This window comes from Pelmatolapia mariae, linkage group LG23 (assembly GCF_036321145.2).
Source record: "Pelmatolapia mariae isolate MD_Pm_ZW linkage group LG23, Pm_UMD_F_2, whole genome shotgun sequence".
In the NCBI taxonomy this organism is placed as follows: Eukaryota; Metazoa; Chordata; class Actinopteri; order Cichliformes; family Cichlidae; genus Pelmatolapia; species Pelmatolapia mariae.
This window is the reverse complement of record NC_086246.1, coordinates 30,522,589-30,544,953: the sequence shown is the minus strand read 5'-3', so window position 1 is coordinate 30,544,953 and position 22,365 is coordinate 30,522,589. Positions and strand designations below refer to the sequence as shown.

The following is a 22,365-nucleotide window of genomic DNA, read 5'->3' as shown; positions in this document are numbered from 1 at the left end:
TCTGAGTCCTTGGTTGTGCTCTTTTGATTATTGTGATTTCTAGCTTTTAGGTTTAGTTCTGCCCTTGAGTTTATTGGCCCTTTCCCCAGTCAGTAATGTCTCATTTAACTCTGGTCCCTGTGTTCCCTCTGTTCTCTGTCAATGTTGCGTCTCTGAGTTCTGTCAGTCTCTGTTTCCTGTTTTACTTTGAAGGTCTTGTCTCATGTTAGTGTATTCTGTTTTACTTCCTTGTCTTGACTTGCCCAATTACTCCCAGCTGTGCTCTTCCTCTGTGTTTCATTCCCTCGTTATCCCTCTGTGTATTTAAGCCTTGTGTTTGCCTCTGTTAGTTGCTGGTTTGTCTGCGTGTCTTCCCCTGTATTTCTGCCGTGTGTTTCTCCATGTTCCAGGTTTCAGGTTTCTCATCGTGGGTTTTTTGTTCCTTTCATTATTATTTTGTAGTTCCCAGTGTTCCCAGTTTAGGTTTTTGTTAGCGTAGTTCCCTGTGATGCTCTGCTTTGGTTTGTATTTTGCCTTTCATTATTAATAAACTTTCTCACAGCTACGCTGTCGTCTGTGCTTGCGTTTGGGTCCAAATCCTCCTCCTCCTGATGATCTGCCTCCCAGATCATGACAATATTGGAGACTGCAAAGTGCAGAATTTAGGTGCTGGCTAAAATGATAGATGTTATTTTCAGCCATTTTCCTACTGATAAAAACCTCCCTTATGGACATTTGTGCTACACAAAGTAATTTAAGCAATAAACAATTAAATAACAGAAAAGTTTCTATTTTTCACTTTTTTACTATAGAAATTTCTGTTTTTTTACGACTACAGTTAAAAAACAAAACAAAAATGGACAATGGGTAATTTTACACATTTATTTCTTATAGTGTAAGTCCAAAGCGTCATGCTGACAGATTTCTTTCCTTATCACATCAGTTTTTTCTTCATCAGAAAAACAGTTGGGACACTGTAAGAAAGTTTCACTGGTCCGACCTGTTTAACAGTATGCTGTATGTGGCCCATGATGTAAAATGAGTTTGACACGCCTGTAGTAGTCTGCTACTTCTTCTGAGCCCCTCCCACCTGTTTCAGGTAAAGTCCTGCCTCCTTTCAGCTTAAACTGAAACTCAAACTAAAAGGTCAGTTTTTCAGCTCACCTGTGTGTCAGTGTTTAGTGTCAGTTGTGGAGTGGAAATTCTTTGTGCTGAAGAAACTGTAAGTTTGCTTTGTTTCCTCTTTTAATAGTCTGCCTTTGGAAACTTTACTGTTCTGCTCTGTAATGCCTGTAGAAAATGTTCAGCTCTTGTTTCAAGATAATCTGATTTCCAATGTTTCTCTATGTTTTTAATGTGCAATGTCTTTACTTATGAAGGTAAATAGGCTTCAATAAACATTTCTGCTGTAATTTCTCCTCTTGGTCAGATCACTCTTTTAAAAAAAAAAGAAAAAAATATATATATATACTGAGACTTTTTACCTGGATAAATGAAGGTTTTATAAAAGTCACATTTCCAAAAACTGTTACTGAAACTTCACCTTGTGTCAGGAATGTTGATTGTTGCTCAGGTATGATATCAGTCATGAGGGATACATTTCACATGTTTCACATATTAATGACCAACAAGTTACTTCTAGTAGGTAAAATATGGAACATTTCTGGAAAAGTTTCTGGAGGTAACTGCAGACTTTGTAAGTTATTATTTAACATAGATTTATCCTCGAAACATATTCATCATGTAGCCTCTTTTTAAAAATACTACGGCACATACTGTTGGCTCTCCTACAAAAGAAAGTAACGTTTGACTATTTACACACAGACAGATGAGTCACTTAGAGAATAGATTAAATTAAACCCAGCAGAATTTATAATAAACTTGTATCTTTCTTTTAATTACACAAACCATTTAAAGATGAATATATATCAGTCCAGTCACAACTTTTATTTCATCAAAGTAGTAGTTTGTCCCTCGTGCTGAGCTTGAAGGAGCTGAGTCTCATTTCCTCATTCATACAGTTGATGATAAAGATTTTATCTCAGTGCTTTAAGCTTACTCATCTACTGAAGTTTTTGTTTGAAATCCTCATTTATTCCCTCCTCAGGGACCATCTTTAAGATGAACACTGTTAGCACCAATCTTTCAAAAACAAACAATAAAAATCTGTATCTGACTCCAGCTTGTCGGTCTGGTGAACTACAGGTGGTGCAGTATAAAGATGAAGCCTTAAACTGGTCTTTAGTTTTAATGTCTTTATTTTTTCTCTGAGTTATTAGTTCTGTCATTAGTTAGCTAACATAAACTAATGTAAGTCTGTTAAGAGCAATCAAGAAACGCAGTGATGTCACATTCTGTACTAGTACAAGATCACGCTAAAGAGGCAAAGTTGAAAAACCTTAAAATTGAACAGGTATTTCTTAAATCCAGCTACACAGACAGTGGTGAATTGGACTGTTTTTAGAGCATAGTGTTAATTGTTCTTTATATGTACATATAATGTTTCACATCCTCTTTAAAGCATGACTCCTACTTGTACAGTGAAAAAACAAATGCAAACATGTTGAGGATATTGTGTCCTGACAGTCAGCTGTTTTACTGTGTGGTGGGTTCACTGAGCCACTTCTGTACATAATGAAAATGTCTCTCCTGTTTGTCACCTGCAACCTAAGAAAGATGATTATTATTATTTTCTTTTGATAAGCATGGCTACATTTTATATTTCTGAGTGTGCTATCTATACATGTATGACTGAAATAATGCATAGCCTGTGTGTGCGAGCATTACACCATGTATTTGGTTGAATATTGTAACGCTGGAGCTGTGGCAGAAATAATCAGCTGTAGTTTATCTGTTGACTCATTTTTGCAGGGAGACGCTGCAGACAGAGAAACAGTCCATCCTGGTCCTCCTGTTACTCACAACTTGTCGAGAGTCCTTCTGGAACACGTCTTCTTACTGAGGTCAGTACTACACTTCAGGTTTGATCTCATTCAGGTAATTTTGTTGTTAACGCTGGAATTTCTGTACTGCAAAGGCAGATTACCTCTCACCAGGCTATATTACTATTGTGGCTTATGCTGCAAACCTAAACTTCTCTGGTGTTGTTTCAGATCAGAGATCAACAGTTATCAAATCCTATTGAATCAGATTAATTGGAAAACTTTACTAAGATCAACAGCTGCCAGTTGCTACTTTTACAGTGCACTTCCTCCTCGAAGTCAAAAGTTAATTCAACCTTTAGTTGGGTTTTTTTGGCTCTCTTAGAGGATTCTCAGTATGTGTGTAAATAATGTCACAGCCCTGAAAAAAAAACTGCTACTTCTTCTTGTGTTTAGTTTGTTTAGTCTCATTCGTGGACTCATACAGACTCTGCTAACATACTAATTTGATGACATAAACACACTTGTGTTTCATTTAGTGGCTTCATTAAAACAGTCTATCATCTACAGACTGTGTTTTCCCTCCTTTGTCACAGACTTTGAGCCATTGGCAAAGTTAGAAGAAGGTTTCATGTCTTCACACGTTTGTATGTGAACTGACATCTCAGTCTGACCAGTCAGACAGCATATTTACAAGTGAAGCGATGAAGGGAGTGTTCTATGCTCACACAGGTTAAACGACAACACTGTAAAATGTAATATTGTGTTTAATTAAAAATATTAAATAGGCTGAACTCAATTTTTATCAATTTGTTATTAGAACTCAATTTAAATAAGTTACCAGTACTTTTTATGCAAAAACGCTGATAAACTCGATTAATTTGAGTTGTCCTAACTTAGAAAAACTAAGTAAGCTGGAAGTTTTGCTTCTCTGGGCGGAAGGATGAAAGATGTGTTTTGAAAATGCCACGTGACTACCGTCCTCCTCCCTCGCGGATCAGTCCGCATGTTCACGGTGCATTCTTTATGGAATATGTTGAGCAAACCTGGAGAAGCTTCAGCTCAAGATATTATTGTTGTCATTGCTGTGGATCTTTACTGACTTGGTGAGTAAATGTTTACTCTTATTCAAACTGATTTTGTGGCTTCTCTTAGTTTAGCACCAGGTTTCTAATCTTGCTAGCTAGTTAGTGTTAGCCTAGCGTTGCTGCTGCCGCTGGGCTCATGTTACTTAAAAATTAACACCACAGCCTTAAAAACCTTATATAAAAATATGTCTGTGAAATTTTCTGTTGATCGTTTGAAATAAATAAGTGAGATAAGAGCCCAGACAAAATTCTTTGGGAGGTGCAGCCGTTAGGGGTAGGTGTGGGGTGTGGGGGGTGGATAACAGAGCTCTCCGAAAATGTGGAAGCACTTTTGCAAATATGTGATATTTTGATAAATTAAGTAGCTATTTGAGCATTACACAGCTACATTCTCTCCTGAAAATATCTTAAAAGGTTATTTTGTGACCCAGAAAGGGTAGTCTGGGGAAAAGGAGGATCGCATTTGTCGGCCACGGTTGTCGGAGCCTGTGCGTACTTGTAAGCGCGGCAATGGCGGAGGAGCGCCGCTAAAAAACTTATTACTTTTTCTGGGTCACAAAATAAACTTTTAAGATATTTTCAGGCGAGAATGTAGCTGTGTAAAGTTCAAATATCTGCTCGATTTATCAAGACATCACATATTTGCAAAAATGCTCCGACGTTTTCAGAGACGTCTATTTTTTCATGCTTTGTGGCAGCTTTTGAACATCTGTTGCATCTATTAATGTTAAATCTAGCCTTTATTTAACAACATAAGCAAACTGTATGTTACAGTGATTGCACAGCCATTAAGGATCAAATCAATGTTCTGTTTTTTTCTCCCTCTGCTTGCTTCTTACTGTCTTTGAGGCTCGGGACCAGCACTCCTGTTGTTGGACAGAAAGACATCAGTAAGTATTTTGGTTTTCCAATATATTAGCAACTGTCAGTGACATTTATATTAATCAGGCAGAACTTTAATCATACTTTAGATCAGCCTGTTTTACTTATTGTTTTGTTTGTGCTTTGATTTGGGGAAGTTGTTTCTTTACTGATCTTTTCCTGTCTGTTATTAGACTTGAGATATGACTGCACTATGCTGTTGCTGTGACTCCAGTTAATTCTACAAGACATGCTGTGTAAGTAAACAAACAACAACAGTTTGGTCTGCATTTCTTGAAAGATCACATCCCCCAAACTTAGTTTAGAGGATCTACACTGTATATAGTGAAGTCTACAAGTTTTCTAACAGCAAAATTTGTTTTGTGCCCAAATCATTTTGCACATCATTAGAATGAAAGTTATTGGCCATGTTTGCATAGCCCTTTTTAAAATGATGCTTTCATGACATTATTGTGTGTTGCGTGGTGGTCACGGCTATCCAGACTGACAATTGGGACATTGAATGTCACCTCTCCGGTGGGGAGGGAGCCTGAGATTGTCTAAATTGGAGTCTGTTCTATACCAAATGCAGAAAAAAATGTTTTAAGAAAGCAATTAAGTTCATGTTCCAAAAATATGATTGTTTGCTTGCAGGACAACAGGAGAGATGAGTCCTCCGTCACAGATGGTGTGGTCAGTGAAGATGGTCGCCTGCAGGTTCAAGCTCATTGCATCTCCAACCCACATCCACTGCCACTGTGCTTAAGGGAAGTTAAAGACTTTCTTCTGCACCTACATTTGGATCACCTCGATCCATGACAGTCATTCAGGCAGTAATGCCTGGACTGGAAACAAGCGTCCTTAAAATATTACAACATTCCAGCTCCTGTGTTGGAATGAAAAACAAATGTGTTGTTTAAATTAGAGACTGCACTTGTGACAGAACAACAAATATTTTGTTTTGATTATATAAGTAATGTAAGTACAAAACAAACTTGTGATAGGCCTAAACTTATTTTCAGAATAATTACATCTGAGACTTTGTTTCATTGTAAGATTATAACAGTGATGGCAACATAATTGTTTGTTGTTCAGCAGAACAGTGTCCAGTATGTTGGCTGTTGTACTTTGTTGTGTTTGAAAATAAAAGTTGGGCTCATTTTAACATCATTACAAAAATTGTTGTTAATTATTTTTAATCATATTCAGGTTACCACAAATTGTTTTTTCATTTAGTTGAACTTGAAATGTTTGTCAGTAGGTAAACAATTAGTATTGTCAGAAAGTCAGAAATATCAAGTTATTCTTAATACTGCAGACTTGCAATGTATAAGTTGTCCTAACAGTCATCCTAAGTAAGCTTTACTTAGTTTTTTTGAGGCAACGAGTTTCCATAATTTTTTTGAGTTCTGGGAACTAACAAGGCTGTACAGTGTACTCAAAATGAGTAAGTTGTCCTAACTTGGTCATCTTACGTAACCTCGATCCAATTTTTTGAGTTCTGGGAACAAATGAGCTTGTACAGAGTACTCAAAATAAATAAGTTGTCCTAACTTAGTCATTTTTAGCTAAGCTTTACTCAATTTTTTTGAGGCAACGAGTTTCCATAATTTTTTTGAGTTCTGGGAACTAATTAGATTTTACAGTGAAGAAGCTCTTAAATTACATCTGAACTGACACTTCGGTCAGTTTGTACACAAACAGGTTTTTAGTGGAACTCTTCATTTGTTTTGTCTTAATTAAAGGGAGGTTTTTCTTTTTCTTCAACTGTATTGTTTTGCTGTGAATATTCAGCTTTTTTAAAATAATGAGTGTGAGTGATTGAACAGATTAATTGTTCATATTTTTTTGTGTTTGTTTTTGAGCAGCAAAAGAAAATTTGAAATGTCTGAAAGTCAGCTTAGTGAAAAAGTTATCCCTGTAATTGTGCATGCAGGAAAGCTGAGTACTGTGGGATTCATGGACCTTCCATCAGTCAGAACTCGGTCCCATCAGATTAAAATGTTTAATCCTGACACTGAATCTATGTGTTTTTGTTTCCCAGAAGAAAACTGTAGTCTCACCATTAAAGTCAAACACAACAGTGTGCTGCTGATTCAGTCCTAAAATAGCATTTGTTATCATGTGTGAGTTTGTTCAGGTTATTAACTTATGTATTTTATTCATCAAACATTTAATCCATGATCATTCTGGTTTAACTATAGATGAACTTATTGCTAGTGTGCAGTGTTTAACTAACATGATCATAGGTGTCAGTGTTTATGTGACGTCTGTGTGTTATCAATGCTGACATACATTGAAAATACATGGAGGAGTGATTATAGAGCAGTGATCAGATGATTAATCGATAGTAAATAAACCCTTACTATTTACACAACTGATGATTTGTTTTTAAACAAATATCTGCTGTAAGGTTTTGAAAAATTATTCATTTTATCACGAACAGCCTGATACTCCATTAACACTTAATTTTTTTAACTTTAATAAGTTAAAAAAAAAAAAGTTAGAAGATTCATTGATAATCCAAATAATACTTAGTAACACCTGTGCCTGGCTGTCTACTTTAATAACAGAAATTAGAAACAGAACACTACAAGATGTTTCTCTTTGAATCATGAATCAGCTTCCAGTCACAGTGAATGCATCGTGTGTGTTTCATGGCTCAATCTAGTGGACTGATAGGAGAAGTAGAGCAGCTGATGGCAGCTTCCTCTACCTCACACTGCTGTCTGACTGCATTCAGCTGAAACTGAGATGAAGCAGAAAAGAAGCAGCTGGTATTTGGACAGCACACATGATGGAAAGGAGGATTTCAGTTGATGTGCACATGAATGATTTGTGTTTCCTCTGCAGGTGAAGGTAGAAAGTGTGTGTGAGCTGATGTGGATGTGAATTCAGCAGCATGGATCAGTGTGAGGACAGAGAGGAGGGAGTCCCTCCCTCTAAAAGAGACAGAGAGAGCCAGACCAAAGCTCAGAGGTGAGATGACCATCTCTCACTGTCCATGACTCTTCTCCATGTCACAGCTCAGCACTCACATCACTGCACTGTCATTATTCACAGGAACCAATCTGGACCTGAAGCTGACCCCAGTTCATATTCAGATTCCAGTGATTCATCTCACACCTCTAAAGATCTTCCCTTTGATTTTAAAGTCCAGCAGGCTTCTACTGCAGATAGGTGAGTTCTTAGTAACATGAGCTCTTTGGGAGTTGATTTAACTGCTTCACAGGAATCAACATGGACCTGAACCTGATCCAAGCTGTGTGTCATTAAAGAGCGACAACTCCAAGGGTTTTATTACTGATTTTAAAGAAGGAAGATGTTCTGCTGTAGAGAGGTAATCAATATATACTGTGCTTTGACAAAATACTCGTTCTTGTTTCACAACCTGGCTCATAGGATACAATACAAACAGAGGAAGACTAGATGAAATACTAATTTAGGGAGCTGGTGTCAGAATCAGGACTGTGACAAAATGAGGCCGCTGTAGAAAGGAGGGATTTTTTATAACCAAGCTCTTAGGGCAAAGTAAGCCACTACAGAAGGAAGCAAAGCACAAAAAAAGAAGAAGAAGAAGAAACAAAAACAAAAACCACACACACACACACACCATTTTGGTTAGTATTTAAGAGACAGTGTGTGGATGGTGAATAAACAGTGGGGGGAAAGGCCATCCTACCCATGCCAGAAAAGAACCTGAGTCATAGCTGTTCCTTCTTTATTATTTGTAGGGATGGGAAGCTTGATACAGAGGTTTCAACATTGTCTTGAGCTTCCCAAGCACAGATGTTTCGAAACACTGCTCCAAAGTGTGGTTCAAAACACCCAGGTCACATGACCACAACTTTTGGTGCATTTCACCCCAGTTTCCACATGAGGCTGCTTCTGCTGCTTTTCAGTTTTGCCAGGTGCAAGAATTATCATTTTTTATTAACCAGAGTAAAGGCCTCAGTCTTATCGAATCCTGAATTAATGTTTTTGATACTACCACTTCAATTTATTAGATGCACATGTGTAAAAGAAAACAATACCCTCAATCTCATTATTATTTTTACTGTTGATTGTGAGGACTAATATAGACCAATCAATTCAACACTAAAATCAAAAGTGTGATTAAATATTTAAAGAGACATATAAATACATAAATATCTTATATGAATGATTACTGTAGTGTAGATGAGTGAAAGTGAGAAAAACAGAGACTGAGCTCCACTCATATCGGCAGAGAGAGAGCACACTGCACACTGAGATATAAAGTCATTAAAATATTTTAATAAAGGCCCTGAACAAAGCTAAGAGGTGAGATGCCCATCTCTAACTGGCCATGGCTCTTATCCATGTCACAGCTCAGCACTCACATCACTGCCCCATCATTATTCACAGGAAACAACGAGGAACTAAACGTAAAGATGAACCTGAACCTGAACCCAGCTGTGTGTCCTTAAAGAGTGACACGTCTAAAAATTACTTCATTCATTTTAAAGGACAACAACCTTCTGCTAAAGACAGGTGAGTTGTTATTAACATTTATTTTTTGAGCACTGTCAGGTTGGTGACTGTTTTAAATGAACTGCTGGATGATGGTCTCTACAATTCATTTCAGAGGAAGTCACTAAGTAAAAGTCCTGCATTTTATAAAACATGAACATATATATTTAATCTGCTACTCATGGGAGGACTATCAATAAAATTTAAATTCATGCCTTTGCTCTCTGGATGGTGTTCATTTCTCACACTTTCTCACATGGACAAAAGGCAAAATAAACAAATGAAAAAAGATAACTTTAGTTTAGATTGAATTTAAAAGATAAAAAATAAATAGATGAAAAAAAAAAAGACTTCATGAAGTCCGCTGCCTGTCCCTAAACAGTGAAGTTTAAACGATCTGCACAATTATGATTGTGTTGAGTCATCATTGTTTGTAGTCTGATGATAGAAGTAAGTAAAGAGTAAAAAACCCAAATAAGAACTTAAAATTATTAGGGCAGAATTCATTTAGATTTAAGATTTTAAAAAATAACTATTTTGGAAAATAATTTTAACACAGAAAGAATCTCGCTTAGAAGAACCTGGGTGCTTTCCTCATAATGTAACTTGTCTTGAGCAACCACCATCTCATGTGGTGACAGGACCGTTGAAATTTTACCCAGAATGCAGCAGTGAATTATTAGAAAAGGGATCAAACATCCAGAGTACCAGTGCTTATATGTCATCATAGAAATTAACTCATTTGGTTGGCAAGAGAAAGGTTGCTGGTTCAATTCCATGTCCCTTTTTCCCACTCATATTTTTTTTATTATTAATAACTTTTCCTTCCACTGATCCAATTCAAGGTCACAGGATGTCTGGAAATTAAAAATAATCTTCCTCTGTTGTCCACTCTTGTTCTATTGCAGAGGTCTGCGTATGAATCGTCCCCAGGCTTTTTACTATGTCTTCTCCTTGCTGTCTCTCCAGATTTTCTGTGTTCTCTCCTTGTCCGGCCTTAATTAAAGCTAACTATTTAAAAATTAAATTAACTTAAAAATTAATTGAAAGTTTCACAATTTGTTATTTGCAGCCATGTACTTACTGGGTTATTTGAGTCTTCATGGGGTTTTTTGAATGTAAAGAAATAGGGCTGTGCGATATGACCAAAATCTCATATCCCGATATAAGACATTTATCGTCCGATAACGATATAAATCACAAAAATTTAACATTTTATGTAAATTCTATGAATCTCGGGCAGCTCGACTTGCGTGAAGTGTTTCCAGCTGAGCGTTGTGTACCTGGAGTGTTTTCACCAATGCATGAAACGATACATTTTTAGACATAAGTTGTAATGGCCGCCGTTTTCTTTGTGAGTATTTATTACACAGCGTGCTGTAAAAAAAGCCTGTTCTAACGTTTGAGTCTAAGGTTTATTTTTTAGCACCTGACGGCTCTTTTTTGCTTCTCATCCGTAAATACTCTGCATACTCTTTCACGTGATTCAGTTTATTTTGAAAAGTCTCAACAGGATCTTGAGCTTTATTGTGAAAGGTTTATGTGGAAAATAAACAAGCGGACACACGATTGTTTTACCGTCGTTGTTGCTAACGACAACGCATAAAAACAGGCGCTTGTCCGTCCATAGTGTGGTTATATTAAATATAAGAGAAAGAGAGAACTTTAAGAAATTAATATAGCCACTACAGTGACCATAAAAACGATGAAAAAATATTGCTGTAAACAGTTTATTTTGCGACACCACAAAACAAACGATAGCGTAAAATGAAACGATAGACGTTTTTATATTGTCATCCGATATATATCATTATATCGAACAGCCCTATAAAGAAAGAAAAACACATTTTCTTCATGTAGTTTCAGTTTCTTCTGGTTGACAGTCATAGATTATTCAAAGTTTGGATGGTTGATGATATTTATTGTGTGTCTGGGTTTTCGTAATATTTTGAAAATTTTTAATCTGATATATTAAAATTAGGGCAAATGTCCAAGTGACTTCTTGAGGGCTTTCAGAATGTTTTCTGTCAAAAGAAAGCCAGATAATGAAAATTCAGCTGGAAAATAATCTTTATGTCCATGAATGGTGGACAGTAAAACATATTTTCAGTTGAAGGAAAGGACTGTCAGACATCAGCAAGGATTAAAAGTTCAGTAAATAAATCATTCTCTGACTACTGAAGCACAACAAAACACAGCGAGCACCCAAAGCAAATCACTGAGCTGTTGATTGTGGGATCAGTAGGACTGCTAAACTTAAACAACATGACAAGGAGTCGCCTGAATCACAGTCAAATATGACTTCTTGGAACTTCACCCCTGTGCTTGAAATGATTTTAAATGGTTCCTCCCCAGAGTGGACCAGAAGAGCTCAGAGTTTCCCACTGTTCAGTCTGCTCAACAAGATCAAACACATCAGGACTCCACATTAATGGTCCGTAAATGTAAAACTACTTCTAAATCTATTGAGTTATCTCCAAGCTGCACTTTTTAGAAGAAAGTATTGTCAATGTGTCCATATTTCTGATGATTGGCTTTGTTAGTTTAGTCTGATTGGATCATTCATATAATCTCTTCCAGCTGCTGGAGAACACTATGATCACTTTTGTGAAGAATGAGATAAATAAGATCCAGAAGCTTCTATATCCATGTAAACAAGAATTCTTAGATAGTGAGAAAGATGATAAGGAGTTGTTGGAGGGTGAGGATGAAGCACAGATGAAGGAAAACACAGAGGCTTTTCTAAAGATCATGCTGAATCTACTGAGGGAAAATAATCAGGAGGAGTTGGCTGCGTATCTACAGAGCAGTAAGAGGATTTTTCTAAATATTTAAAATTTTGAAAGAACAATATGAGATTTTTCTAAATTTATATTTACTTGTCTATTTCTGAAAGTATGACATGATGAAGTTTATATTTTAAGAGTATATTTTTTGTGTTCTTTGAGAATTCCCGAACATTTGTCAACAAAAAGTTAAATCTACTCTGAGGAGGAAGTTCCAGTGTGTGTTTGAGGGGATTGCTAAAGAAGGAAATCCAACCCTTCTGAATCAGATCTACACAGAGCTCTACATCACAGAGGGAGGGACTACAGAGGTCAATGATGAACATGAGGTCAGACAGATTGAAAAAGCATCCAGGAAATCAGATGGGGAAGATAAAACAATTAGACGAGAAGAGATCTTTAAAGTCTCACCTGGAAGAGATAAACCAATCAGAACAGTGCTGACAAAGGGAGTGGCTGGCATTGGGAAAACAATGCTAATGCAGAAGTTCAGTTTGGACTGGGCTGAAGACAAAGCCAACCAGGACATCCAGTTCATATTTCCATTCACTTTCAGAGAGCTGAATGTGCTAAATAAGGAAAAGTTCAGTTTGGTGGAACTTGTTCATCACTTCTTTACTGAAACCAAAGAAGCAGGAATCTGCAGCTTTGAAGACTTCCAGGTTGTGTTCATCTTTGATGGTCTGGATGAGTGTCGACTTCCTCTGGACTTCCACAAAACTACAATCGTAACTGACCCTAGAAAGTCCACCTCTGTGGATGTGCTGCTGATAAATCTCATTAGGGGTAACCTGTTTCCCTCTGCGCACCTCTGGATAACCACACGACCTGCAGCAGCTAATCAGATCCCTCCTGACTGTGTTGACATGGTGACAGAGATCAGAGGGTTCACTGACCGACAGAAGGTGGAGTACTTCAGAAAGAGATTCCAGCATAAGCAAGATAAGATAAGCAAAATAATCTCCCACATTAGGACCTCACGAAGCCTCCACATCATGTGCCACATCCCAGTCTTCTGCTGGATCACTGCTACAGTTCTGGAGGATGTGCTGAAAACCAAAGAGGTAGGAGAGTTGCCCAGTACTCTGACCGAGATGTACATCCACTTCCTGGTGGTTCAGGCCAAAGTGAGGAAGGTCAAGTATGATGGAGGAGCTGAGACAGATCCACACTGGAGTCCAGAGAGCAGGAAGATGATTGAGTCTCTGGGAAAACTGGCTTTTGATCAGCTGCAGAAAGGAAACCTGATCTTCTATGAATCAGACCTGACAGAGTGTGGCATCGATATCAGAGCAGCCTCGGTGTACTCAGGAGTGCTCACACAGATCTTTAAAGAGGAGAGAGGACTGTACCAGGACAAGGTGTTCTGCTTTGTCCATCTGAGTGCTCAGGAGTTTCTGGCTGCTCTTCATGTCCATCTGACATTTATCAACTCTGGAGTCAACTTGCTTAAGGAGCAACAAAAAACATCTGATCGGTCTGAAACAGATAAATACTTCTACCAGAGTGCTGTTGACAAGGCCTTACAGAGTCCAAATGGACACTTGGACTTGTTCCTTCGTTTCCTCCTGGGTCTTTCACTTCAGGCCAGTCAGACTCTCCTACATGGCTTGCTGACACAGACAGGAAGTAGCTCACAGACCAATCAGGACACAGTTCAATACATCAAGAAGAAGCTCAGTGAGAATCTGTCTGCAGAGAAAAGCATCAATCTGTTCCACTGTCTCAATGAACTGAATGATCGTTCTCTAGTGGAGGAGATCCAACAGTCTCTGAGATCAGGAAGTCTCTCCACAGATAAACTGTCTCCTGCTCAGTGGTCAGCTCTGGTTTTCATCTTACTGTCATCAGAAAAGGATCTGGATGTGTTTGATCTGAAGAAATACAATGCTTCAGAGGAGGCTCTTCTGAGACTGCTGCCTGTGGTCAAAGCCTCCAACAAAGCTCTGTAAGTAAATATGGACTCATCTGTTTCTGTTTAAAATGGTCATTTTACTTAACAGAATAAAACAAGCAGCAGAAACATGGACTTACTCAAATAGGGTAAAACAAACCCAGTCAATTGGTGCTGGACCTTTAAAAAACTCAAAATGATCTATTACATATTATTATATATAATTTATTGAATTAAACAATCATCAGCCCTCCCAATCAGATATTGCAGCAGAACAATGAAAAGCATATCTTAGTGGATGGCTACCACAGCCAGAGTCTTTACAGAACTACATTTTACACATTGCGATACCATTGGTGTTTCCTAACAGTAAAGGTTTTCCACTTCAGTCAGTATTTAAGCTTATTCCCCTCACATATGCAATTTAATAGGGACACTTTTTTCATAACTAGTGTTTTGAAGGTGTAATATTTAATGTATCAAGACATTCTATCTTGATCTTCATTGCTGTGAATGTTCCTGCTGTCCACTATCATATTTCAGAAACAGATTCTAAAAGTTACAAAAGAATCTGAGAAGACTTCATTTACTATAACAAGCTAAAAAGTTTGTAGTAGGTTTACACGGCTGAATCCTGCTCTTCAGCATACCGTCCTGAAACTGTCCAATCAGAAAAACGTAGACTGAAAAGGGAAAGCGTTACAACTGCTTTTTTAAGATAGATGATGAACTAAGGGGATTCCACCAAGTTTCAGCATGTGATAAATAAGAATTATTTTCACAGAAATCAGGATTAGGAAAGTCATCAATAGTGTGTCCGCCAGTGGGTATTGGACTAGTATGACTAAATCCAGCAGCTCCTCGCTAGTTTTGATTTAATTATATATACATAATTGTGTTTTCATTGGAGAAATTTGAAGTGTTTTATATTTAACAAATTTCAGACACATGAAGTGATTTAATTTAATCACAAATATCATTGTTTTTCAGACTGAGTGGCTGTAACCTCTCAGAGAGAAGCTGTGAAGCTCTGGCCTCACTTCTCAGTTCCTCATCATCTAGTCTGAGAGACCTGGACCTGAGTAACAACAACCTGCAAGATTCAGGGCTGAAGCTTTTATCTGCTGACCTCAACAGTCCATACTGCAAACTGGAAACTCTCAGGTCAGGTTTCAGACTTGTCCACTGATAACCACTTGAGATGACCTAATCTGAATAATATTAGTGCATGAACACTAACATATATAGAGTTCTAAAGTCACTTTTCAATTACATTTGAGTATATTGTTAGACTCTGAATTACTTCAATTAAATATTTTTCATGGTCACGTTTGTTTTGATTGGTAAAAATTACTGATATGCACAATACTGAACATACACCAGTTAGTATAGATTTATGGGTATTTTCAATCCATACAGATAGGTTCATATATATTTGGACACTAAACAAGTTGTTTTGTTTTGTTTTACCTGTTTACTAAACATATTTAAATTATAGTTATATAATGGACATGGACATAATGTACAGACTCTCCATTTTCATTTGAGGGGATCCACATTAAAATTAGATGAAATGTTTAGGAATCTCAGCTCTTTAACCTGTGCCACCATCTTTTTAAAGGCACTAAAAGTAATCGGACAACTGACTCAAAGGTTATTTCATGGGCAGGTGTGGGCAATTCCTTCATTATGACATTATCAATTAAGCAGAGAAAAGGCCTGGAGCCGATTTGAGGTGTGGTGAGTGCATGTGGAAGACTATGCTGTGAACAAGCACCATGCGGTCAAAGGAGCTCTCCATGCAGGTGAAACAAGCCATTCTTAAGCTGTGAAAACAGAAAAAAACCCATCAAAGAAATGGCTACAATACTAGGAGTGGCAAAATCTAAAGTTTGGTACATCCTGAGGAAAAAAAAACACTGTTGAGCTCAGCAACACAAAAAGAACACAACAGTGGTGGATGATCACAGAATCCATGGTGAGGAGAAACTCCTTCACAACAGCAAACATAATGAACAACACTCTCCAGGTTAATTGGAAACTCTAAATTGCCCGTGTGGGAGTGGGAATGAATTTGAGTGCGAATGGTTGTCTGTGTATAGGTGTTAGCCCTGCGACAGACTGGCGACCTGTCCAGGGTGTACCCTGCCTCTCGCCCTAGGATAGCTGGGATAGGCTCCAGTGCCCCCTGTGACCCTGAAAAAGGATAAGTGGAAGCAAAATGGATAATATAATATAATATAACATAATATCACAAAGTAAAATGGCCAAGAAAGGTGAAAAAACTTAGCGTGTTTGATTACCCTGTGATAGACTGTTGACCTATCCAGGTGTACACCTAATGTCGAATGTGACATCCCCTGCAACGCAAATTAGATGTAATTGATTTTACTTTTTTTCATCAATGCCATGTGTCACCATAATTTACAAGAGCTACCTAAACTTTACATTCACACTTATTAATAGTATTAAACCTTGCAAATGCATAACACAGCCGAATTTCACTGTGATAAACACTGAGTGGAACTCATATTATTAAAAGAAGACAAAATAATTTCAAAGTTTCCTTCCTTTAGTCTTATAAATATGTTTATTCTTGACTTTCACAATCTATTGTATCCAACACTTTTTGTCACAGGAAACACTAATGCTAACTCTGATTTGTTCCTTATAATTCCAATCCTGTTACATTACATATAAAATGGGTCTTACAAATGTTAAAAAACATATCAAATATGAATCCAACTGAAAATCTATCAAAAAATAAATAAATAAATAAAGCTCCATGTTTGTAGATGGGGCCACAGAACCTTCAGGATTTTGAAGACTGTTTGGAAGTCAAAATCACACATTAGAAATGCATGCAGGTAGATCCATACAGGAGGCAATTTGAAGCTGTCACCACCAATAAAAGCTTTTGTACACAGTATTAAATTAATTTCAGTAAGGGTGTATCCTTTTTTCCATCTGTCATTTCTCATTATCACATGTAATTTGATTTATGAATCTCAGTGGTTTGATTTCTTTGCATGTGTGGATTGACTGGGTTGTTACTGAACTCTGGTGAGAATGTCATGCCAACAGAACCTTTAGAAAAATATTTACTTCAAAAATAAGTTATGTGTTCAATACTTATTTTACCCTCTGTATGTAGTCTTGAATAATCAAGCAACATCCTGTCTTAAAGACCACTTTATATAATTCCACCACATTTTAGTCATGCTGGAATAAACTCCTTACACCTTACATGAGGTAAGGTTGTTATCCGTTGCATGTTTCTCACTTTATAAAAAATAAATAGTTTTAATCAATGGACTTGAATATGGATATGATTTTATATGGATTGTTATTGTGTGTGTCTGCAGTCTTTCAGGCTGTCTGATCACAGAGACAGGCTGTGCTTCTATAGCTTTAGCTCTGAGCTCCAACCCCTCACATCTGAGAGAGCTGGACCTGAGCTACAATCATCCAGGAGACTCAGGAATGAAGCTGCTAAAAGAGCCACACTTGAGACTGGACACTCTCAGGTATGGAAAGAATATCTGATAGAGGAGAAAGAGCTGGAAACATTTTCTGTGTATTTCACTCAGCTCTTGTTTGTTTCATGTAGATGTGACATGGACAATAACACATTAAGAACAATCTTTCCTTTGCTTATAACAAAAACACCAGTCTCGTTAAACAAAGATCAAGAGGTATTTATTGGCGGCAGTGTTGGGTGTAACGCGTTACTGTAATTAAATTACTTTTCCACTGAAAAAGTAGAGTAACTGATTACTGTTCATTTTTAGGTATTTTAATTACAGTTACTTACAATGTACTTGCGTTACATTTTAAAATAATTAAACTCGCTGAATATCATTATTTAATTTCAATAATTTATCTTCTAAAGGTAAAAGTAAACTCTGCCGCTTTAAAATCGTTGTAGTGCAGGTGCACGTCATTTCGGGCCAGTTTGCTGCATAGTCGTATTCTAAAGATGTCGGACTGGGCTGAAGCAAGTGGCTGTTTTATGAAATGGACATATTCCCGTCTCTTCACTTTTCTGAAACAAGCAGACAAGAACATTACAGTAATATGTAAGCTATGTGCTGGGGAGAAAAAACTATCGGCCGCTGTTAATAGCATGACACGAGAGCATGGATGAACACTTCTGAGTGATCCTTGTTCATCATCCATGGATAACACCACAGCAACTCCTGCTAAGCAGGCAAAACTTGATTTTACTTCAGCAGCACAGAAAGCGTCTGAAGGTGAGCTTAAAAAATGATTGCAGGCTACATTGTGGAAGACATGCTACCGCTGCGTACTGTAGAGTCTCCGTCTTTAAAAAAAAAAAAAATTATTTAAAGAGTTTAATTTCTATTGTTTGTCCACTCAAGGTTTATAGGGATTTTAAGAAGTATTTAGTTAAATTACTTATTGAGTAATTAAGTTACTTTCCAGACACAGTAATTAGATAAGTATTTTAAATACAATCTTGTTTAAGTAATTAGTAATTAATAACTTTTTTAAAGTAACTTACACTGATTGGCGGTCACCATTTAGAGAACATTTCAGCCTGGCTTGATTAAAAATGAGTCATTAGTAAAGATTTATAATCAGAACTGTGGTAGAACCACAGGAAAATGTTTTCTGCACATTTTGAAGCATGCAAGCTTACAGAATTAAACATTTTTTATTTACTTATTTATTGCACTTTTTATAAACAAAAGTCAGTGGTTTTGCTAAATCAGTTCACAAAATAGAATAATGGGATTTAAAGCAACACAAAAACATAAAAAAACAACAACTTTTAAAGCAAGAGCAAAAGCATCTGAACCAGCATTTCACTGCAGTCAAAACAGCTTATTTTGTATTATATGTTTAAACAGATCAGGCAAAACATTATGACCACTATCAGGTAAAGTGAATAACACTAACCTGTTAGTTGGTGGGATAGATCAGGGAGCAAGTGAATACCTTGTCTTCAACACTGAGTTAGAAGCAGGAAATATGGGCAAATGTAACAATTTGAGAGAGCTTAACAATGGCAAAATTGTGATGTCTGGACAACTGGATAAGAGCATCTCTTATTCGGCATTCCCAGTCTGCAGTGGTCAATATCTATCAAAAGTGGTCCAGGCAAGTAACAGTGGTGAACCAACGACAGGGTCATGAGCGACTAAAGCTCACTGATGCATGTTGGGTAAAGACTGGGCCCTGTGGTCCCATTTAACGGACAAACCACTGTAGCTTGAACTGCCAAAAAACTTAAATCTGGTATATAACCACATATGGTTAGATATAGTTTTTATGTGCCAGAATACACAGCACATCACAACTGTTTGCTATTTTGGGAGCAAAAGGGGGACCAACATGATATTAGGCAGGTGGTCTTAATGCCCTGTCTGCTCAGTGTGTACCAGGTATTACAGCAGGAGAAACTAAGACCTGATTTCAAAATAAAAGGACCTTCTGGTGATTTCCACATTAGCCAATAAATTTGATCTGTAATCAATGATTTAGTAGATCACCAAAAAATACTGATGCGCACAACATGTGAGAATCCCATAAATTTCAAATATTAATGAATTATGAATTAATAACGCCATTACAAAAAATCTTCCATTTCCACAGACTAATTTCACTCCAGATGAACATTACACTCACAGAGTTATTTAATTTAGCAATTAATTTATTTAATTGCCTGAAAAGCAGTGTGGATTATTTACATGTCTAATGTTCTTATTAAAGGACATTAAATTTGTCTTTTAGTGACGTAGTGACTGTTGCTGCTTAAATGTACTGGCTTGTCAAACATGATCCAACAGATCATTCAGGTTTATGGATGTTAGAAGAAAACTGAGTGGGATCAAAGACAGGGGGGTGCCCTTTACCATTAAACATAACGGGAATGTTGAGATATTGAAGGTCACAGTTTTAATCAGTAATGTTTAATTCAATACAGCCGTGCACAGTTCTTTACCACCTTTTTAGATCATTTTAATTGAAAATAATGAATGAATCAGTTCATGTAATTTTCACTTTAATGATCCTTTTATAGATTCACATCTGTCCAAAGTATCATTCCTTATTGATATATATATATTTTTTTTAAAATGGTCAGCTTGATGTATTTTGTGCCATTTTCACTGTAAATATTAATCACACTTAACATAAGGGTAAAAAGACATTTGAACTGTAACATCATGAAGTGTCTGCTGTCTCATTATGTTTAGCTTCAGAAGTCTGGCCTGAATGAAGTTAATTAGACAAGCTGCTGAAGCTCTGCTCTAATTTCAGAGAGAGACGCAGAGAGATACAAGGCTTCTAAAATGCATGTGGGCTGCTACGTGGAGATTTAAGACAGTTTCAAATCTAACTCAGCTCAAACTGCATTAAACTAAGCACATCATTGCTTCCATATAGTTGAGTTTTCACTTCAAGAGAGGCTCTTATCTCATTAACTTAAAACAACAGAACCTTTCAGTGATGAATATGAGTCATTTTATCAGGAACTGCAGTAACCTGCCTACTGTTGGGCACTCCAACAGTGATTGTCCACAACTCTCAGAGCAACACATCAAAGATATGAGAACAAAAAAATTCCCAAACTGTGTTTAAAACAGGAACATTTCTGCTGCACTTCAAATGAACAGGTGACAGAGTGATTAATGCTATCTGTCCCCTTTAAAGGAAAAAAAACTAATTACTGTATCTGCACTAAAATATGAAGCAGCTGATTTAAGAGGCTGATGAAAGTTGAGCCTTTTTCTCAGAGCTTTGTAAAAGTTTCCAGGCACTTTCTAATACATGGTCAAAGGAGATAAAGGATCGAGATGATCACACACAATTGAAGTGCTTATCTTATCAATGCACTGATCAAGAAATTACTGGAGCCATACTTTGACTTTATGGATTCAATCCCTGAGCAACTCATCCAGCAGTAACTGTTCCAGCCACAGTGCAGGACTGAGTGCAATTGCAGATCCTTCATCCTGACAACAAGTCAGGCTGTACAATACACACACCGAATAAATACTGTTTATGAATACATTTGTGTCATTATCCAACTCATCAGTAATTTAATCCATGTATGGATTGAAGTGGACATGTCCAGATTTTTCCTTTATCAGTGTCTAACAGTATGTGTATGAGAGTGATGTAATGTCCATGTGTGCATGCTGAAAGAGACTGTGCTGGTCTGACCCCCCTCCTCCTTTCAGGGTGGAGCCTGCTGGAGAACAATGGTTGAGACCAGGTCTGAGGAAGTGTAAGTGTGTTTTTAATGTGATTCATGAAAACAAAGCAGCACACATTCAACCATCTTCAGACTGTCAAATCACTCATTCACATCTCTGATGTCAGGAGTCATCATCAAAGTGTCAATCAATGAACAGATGATGGATCAATAACTGCAGCTGGATTGTGTTTGTTCTCTCCATCAGATTCCTGTCAACTCACAATCAACACAAACACAGTAAACAGAGAACTTAAACTCTCTGACAACAACAGGAAGGTGACACATGTGGAGGAGGTTCAGTCACATCCTGATCATCCAGACAGATTTGACAATGGGTATCCTCAGCTGCTGTGTGGAGATTGTCTGACTGGTCGCTGTTACTGGGAGGTCGAGTGGAGAGGGGAGGTTTATATATCAGTGAGTTACGGAACAATCAAAAGGAAAGGAGATAGTGAAGACTGTGAAAACAGTAAACATTGCGTATTTGGAAGGAATGATGAGTCCTGGAGCCTGTTCTGCTCTGATGTTAAGGGTTACTCTGTCTTACACAGTAACAGAGAAACATATCTGTACCCCCCTTCGTCCTCTGTCTCTAACAGAGTAGCAGTGTATGTGGACTGTCCTGCTGGCACTCTGTCCTTCTACAGAGTCTCCTCTGACACTCCGATCCACCTCCACACCTTCAACACCAAATTCACTGAACCTCTTTATCCTGGATTTACAGTCTGGTTTTCTGGTTCCTCAGTGTGTTTGTGCTGAGTTGAGTGTACAGAGTGTCCTCCTGTTAGAGAAGGACTGACTGTTGAACAGATAGTTCAGTCTGTTTCTATCACTCAGAAACACGTTTTCAGATTCATGGATTTAATCAGTTGATGTTTTAAACTGTTTTAAATGATTCCTTGTAAAAAAAAAAAAAGTTTTGCATTTGGTCCTTTAAAGATGGAAGATTATTCCAGAATTCACATGTTGTTTTTCTGTCTTTTCAAGTTCATGGTGCATATCTGTGTGTTTGGTTTCTCTGAAGCTCAATTCAGCTGAGACACTTCAGTTCATGTCAGGTGCACTTAGTTTGCTGCAGCAGAGAAAACATCTGATTTCTGAGAGGAATCACTGAGCGGCAGTGACCCGAAACATGAATTTACAAACTGCTCAGAGACAT

The 22,365-nt window shown here is 37.3% G+C and overlaps 1 protein-coding gene across 1 annotated transcript; it reads left to right on the top strand.

Annotated features, from left to right (window-relative positions):
* The first annotated feature begins 2,927 nt into the window (after window positions 1-2,927).
* On the top strand, window positions 2,928-21,965 carry LOC134621220 (protein NLRC3-like). Its single transcript, XM_063467650.1, has 10 exons — window positions 2,928-2,942; window positions 7,664-7,789; window positions 8,043-8,150; window positions 11,657-11,735; window positions 11,882-12,110; window positions 12,250-14,035; window positions 14,972-15,145; window positions 17,347-17,508; window positions 21,190-21,236; window positions 21,412-21,965. The coding sequence occupies exons 2-10, from the start codon at window positions 7,713-7,715 to the stop codon at window positions 21,963-21,965; spliced, it is 3,216 nt and encodes a 1,071-aa protein (XP_063323720.1). The 5' UTR covers window positions 2,928-2,942; window positions 7,664-7,712.
* The last annotated feature ends 400 nt before the right edge of the window (window positions 21,966-22,365 follow it).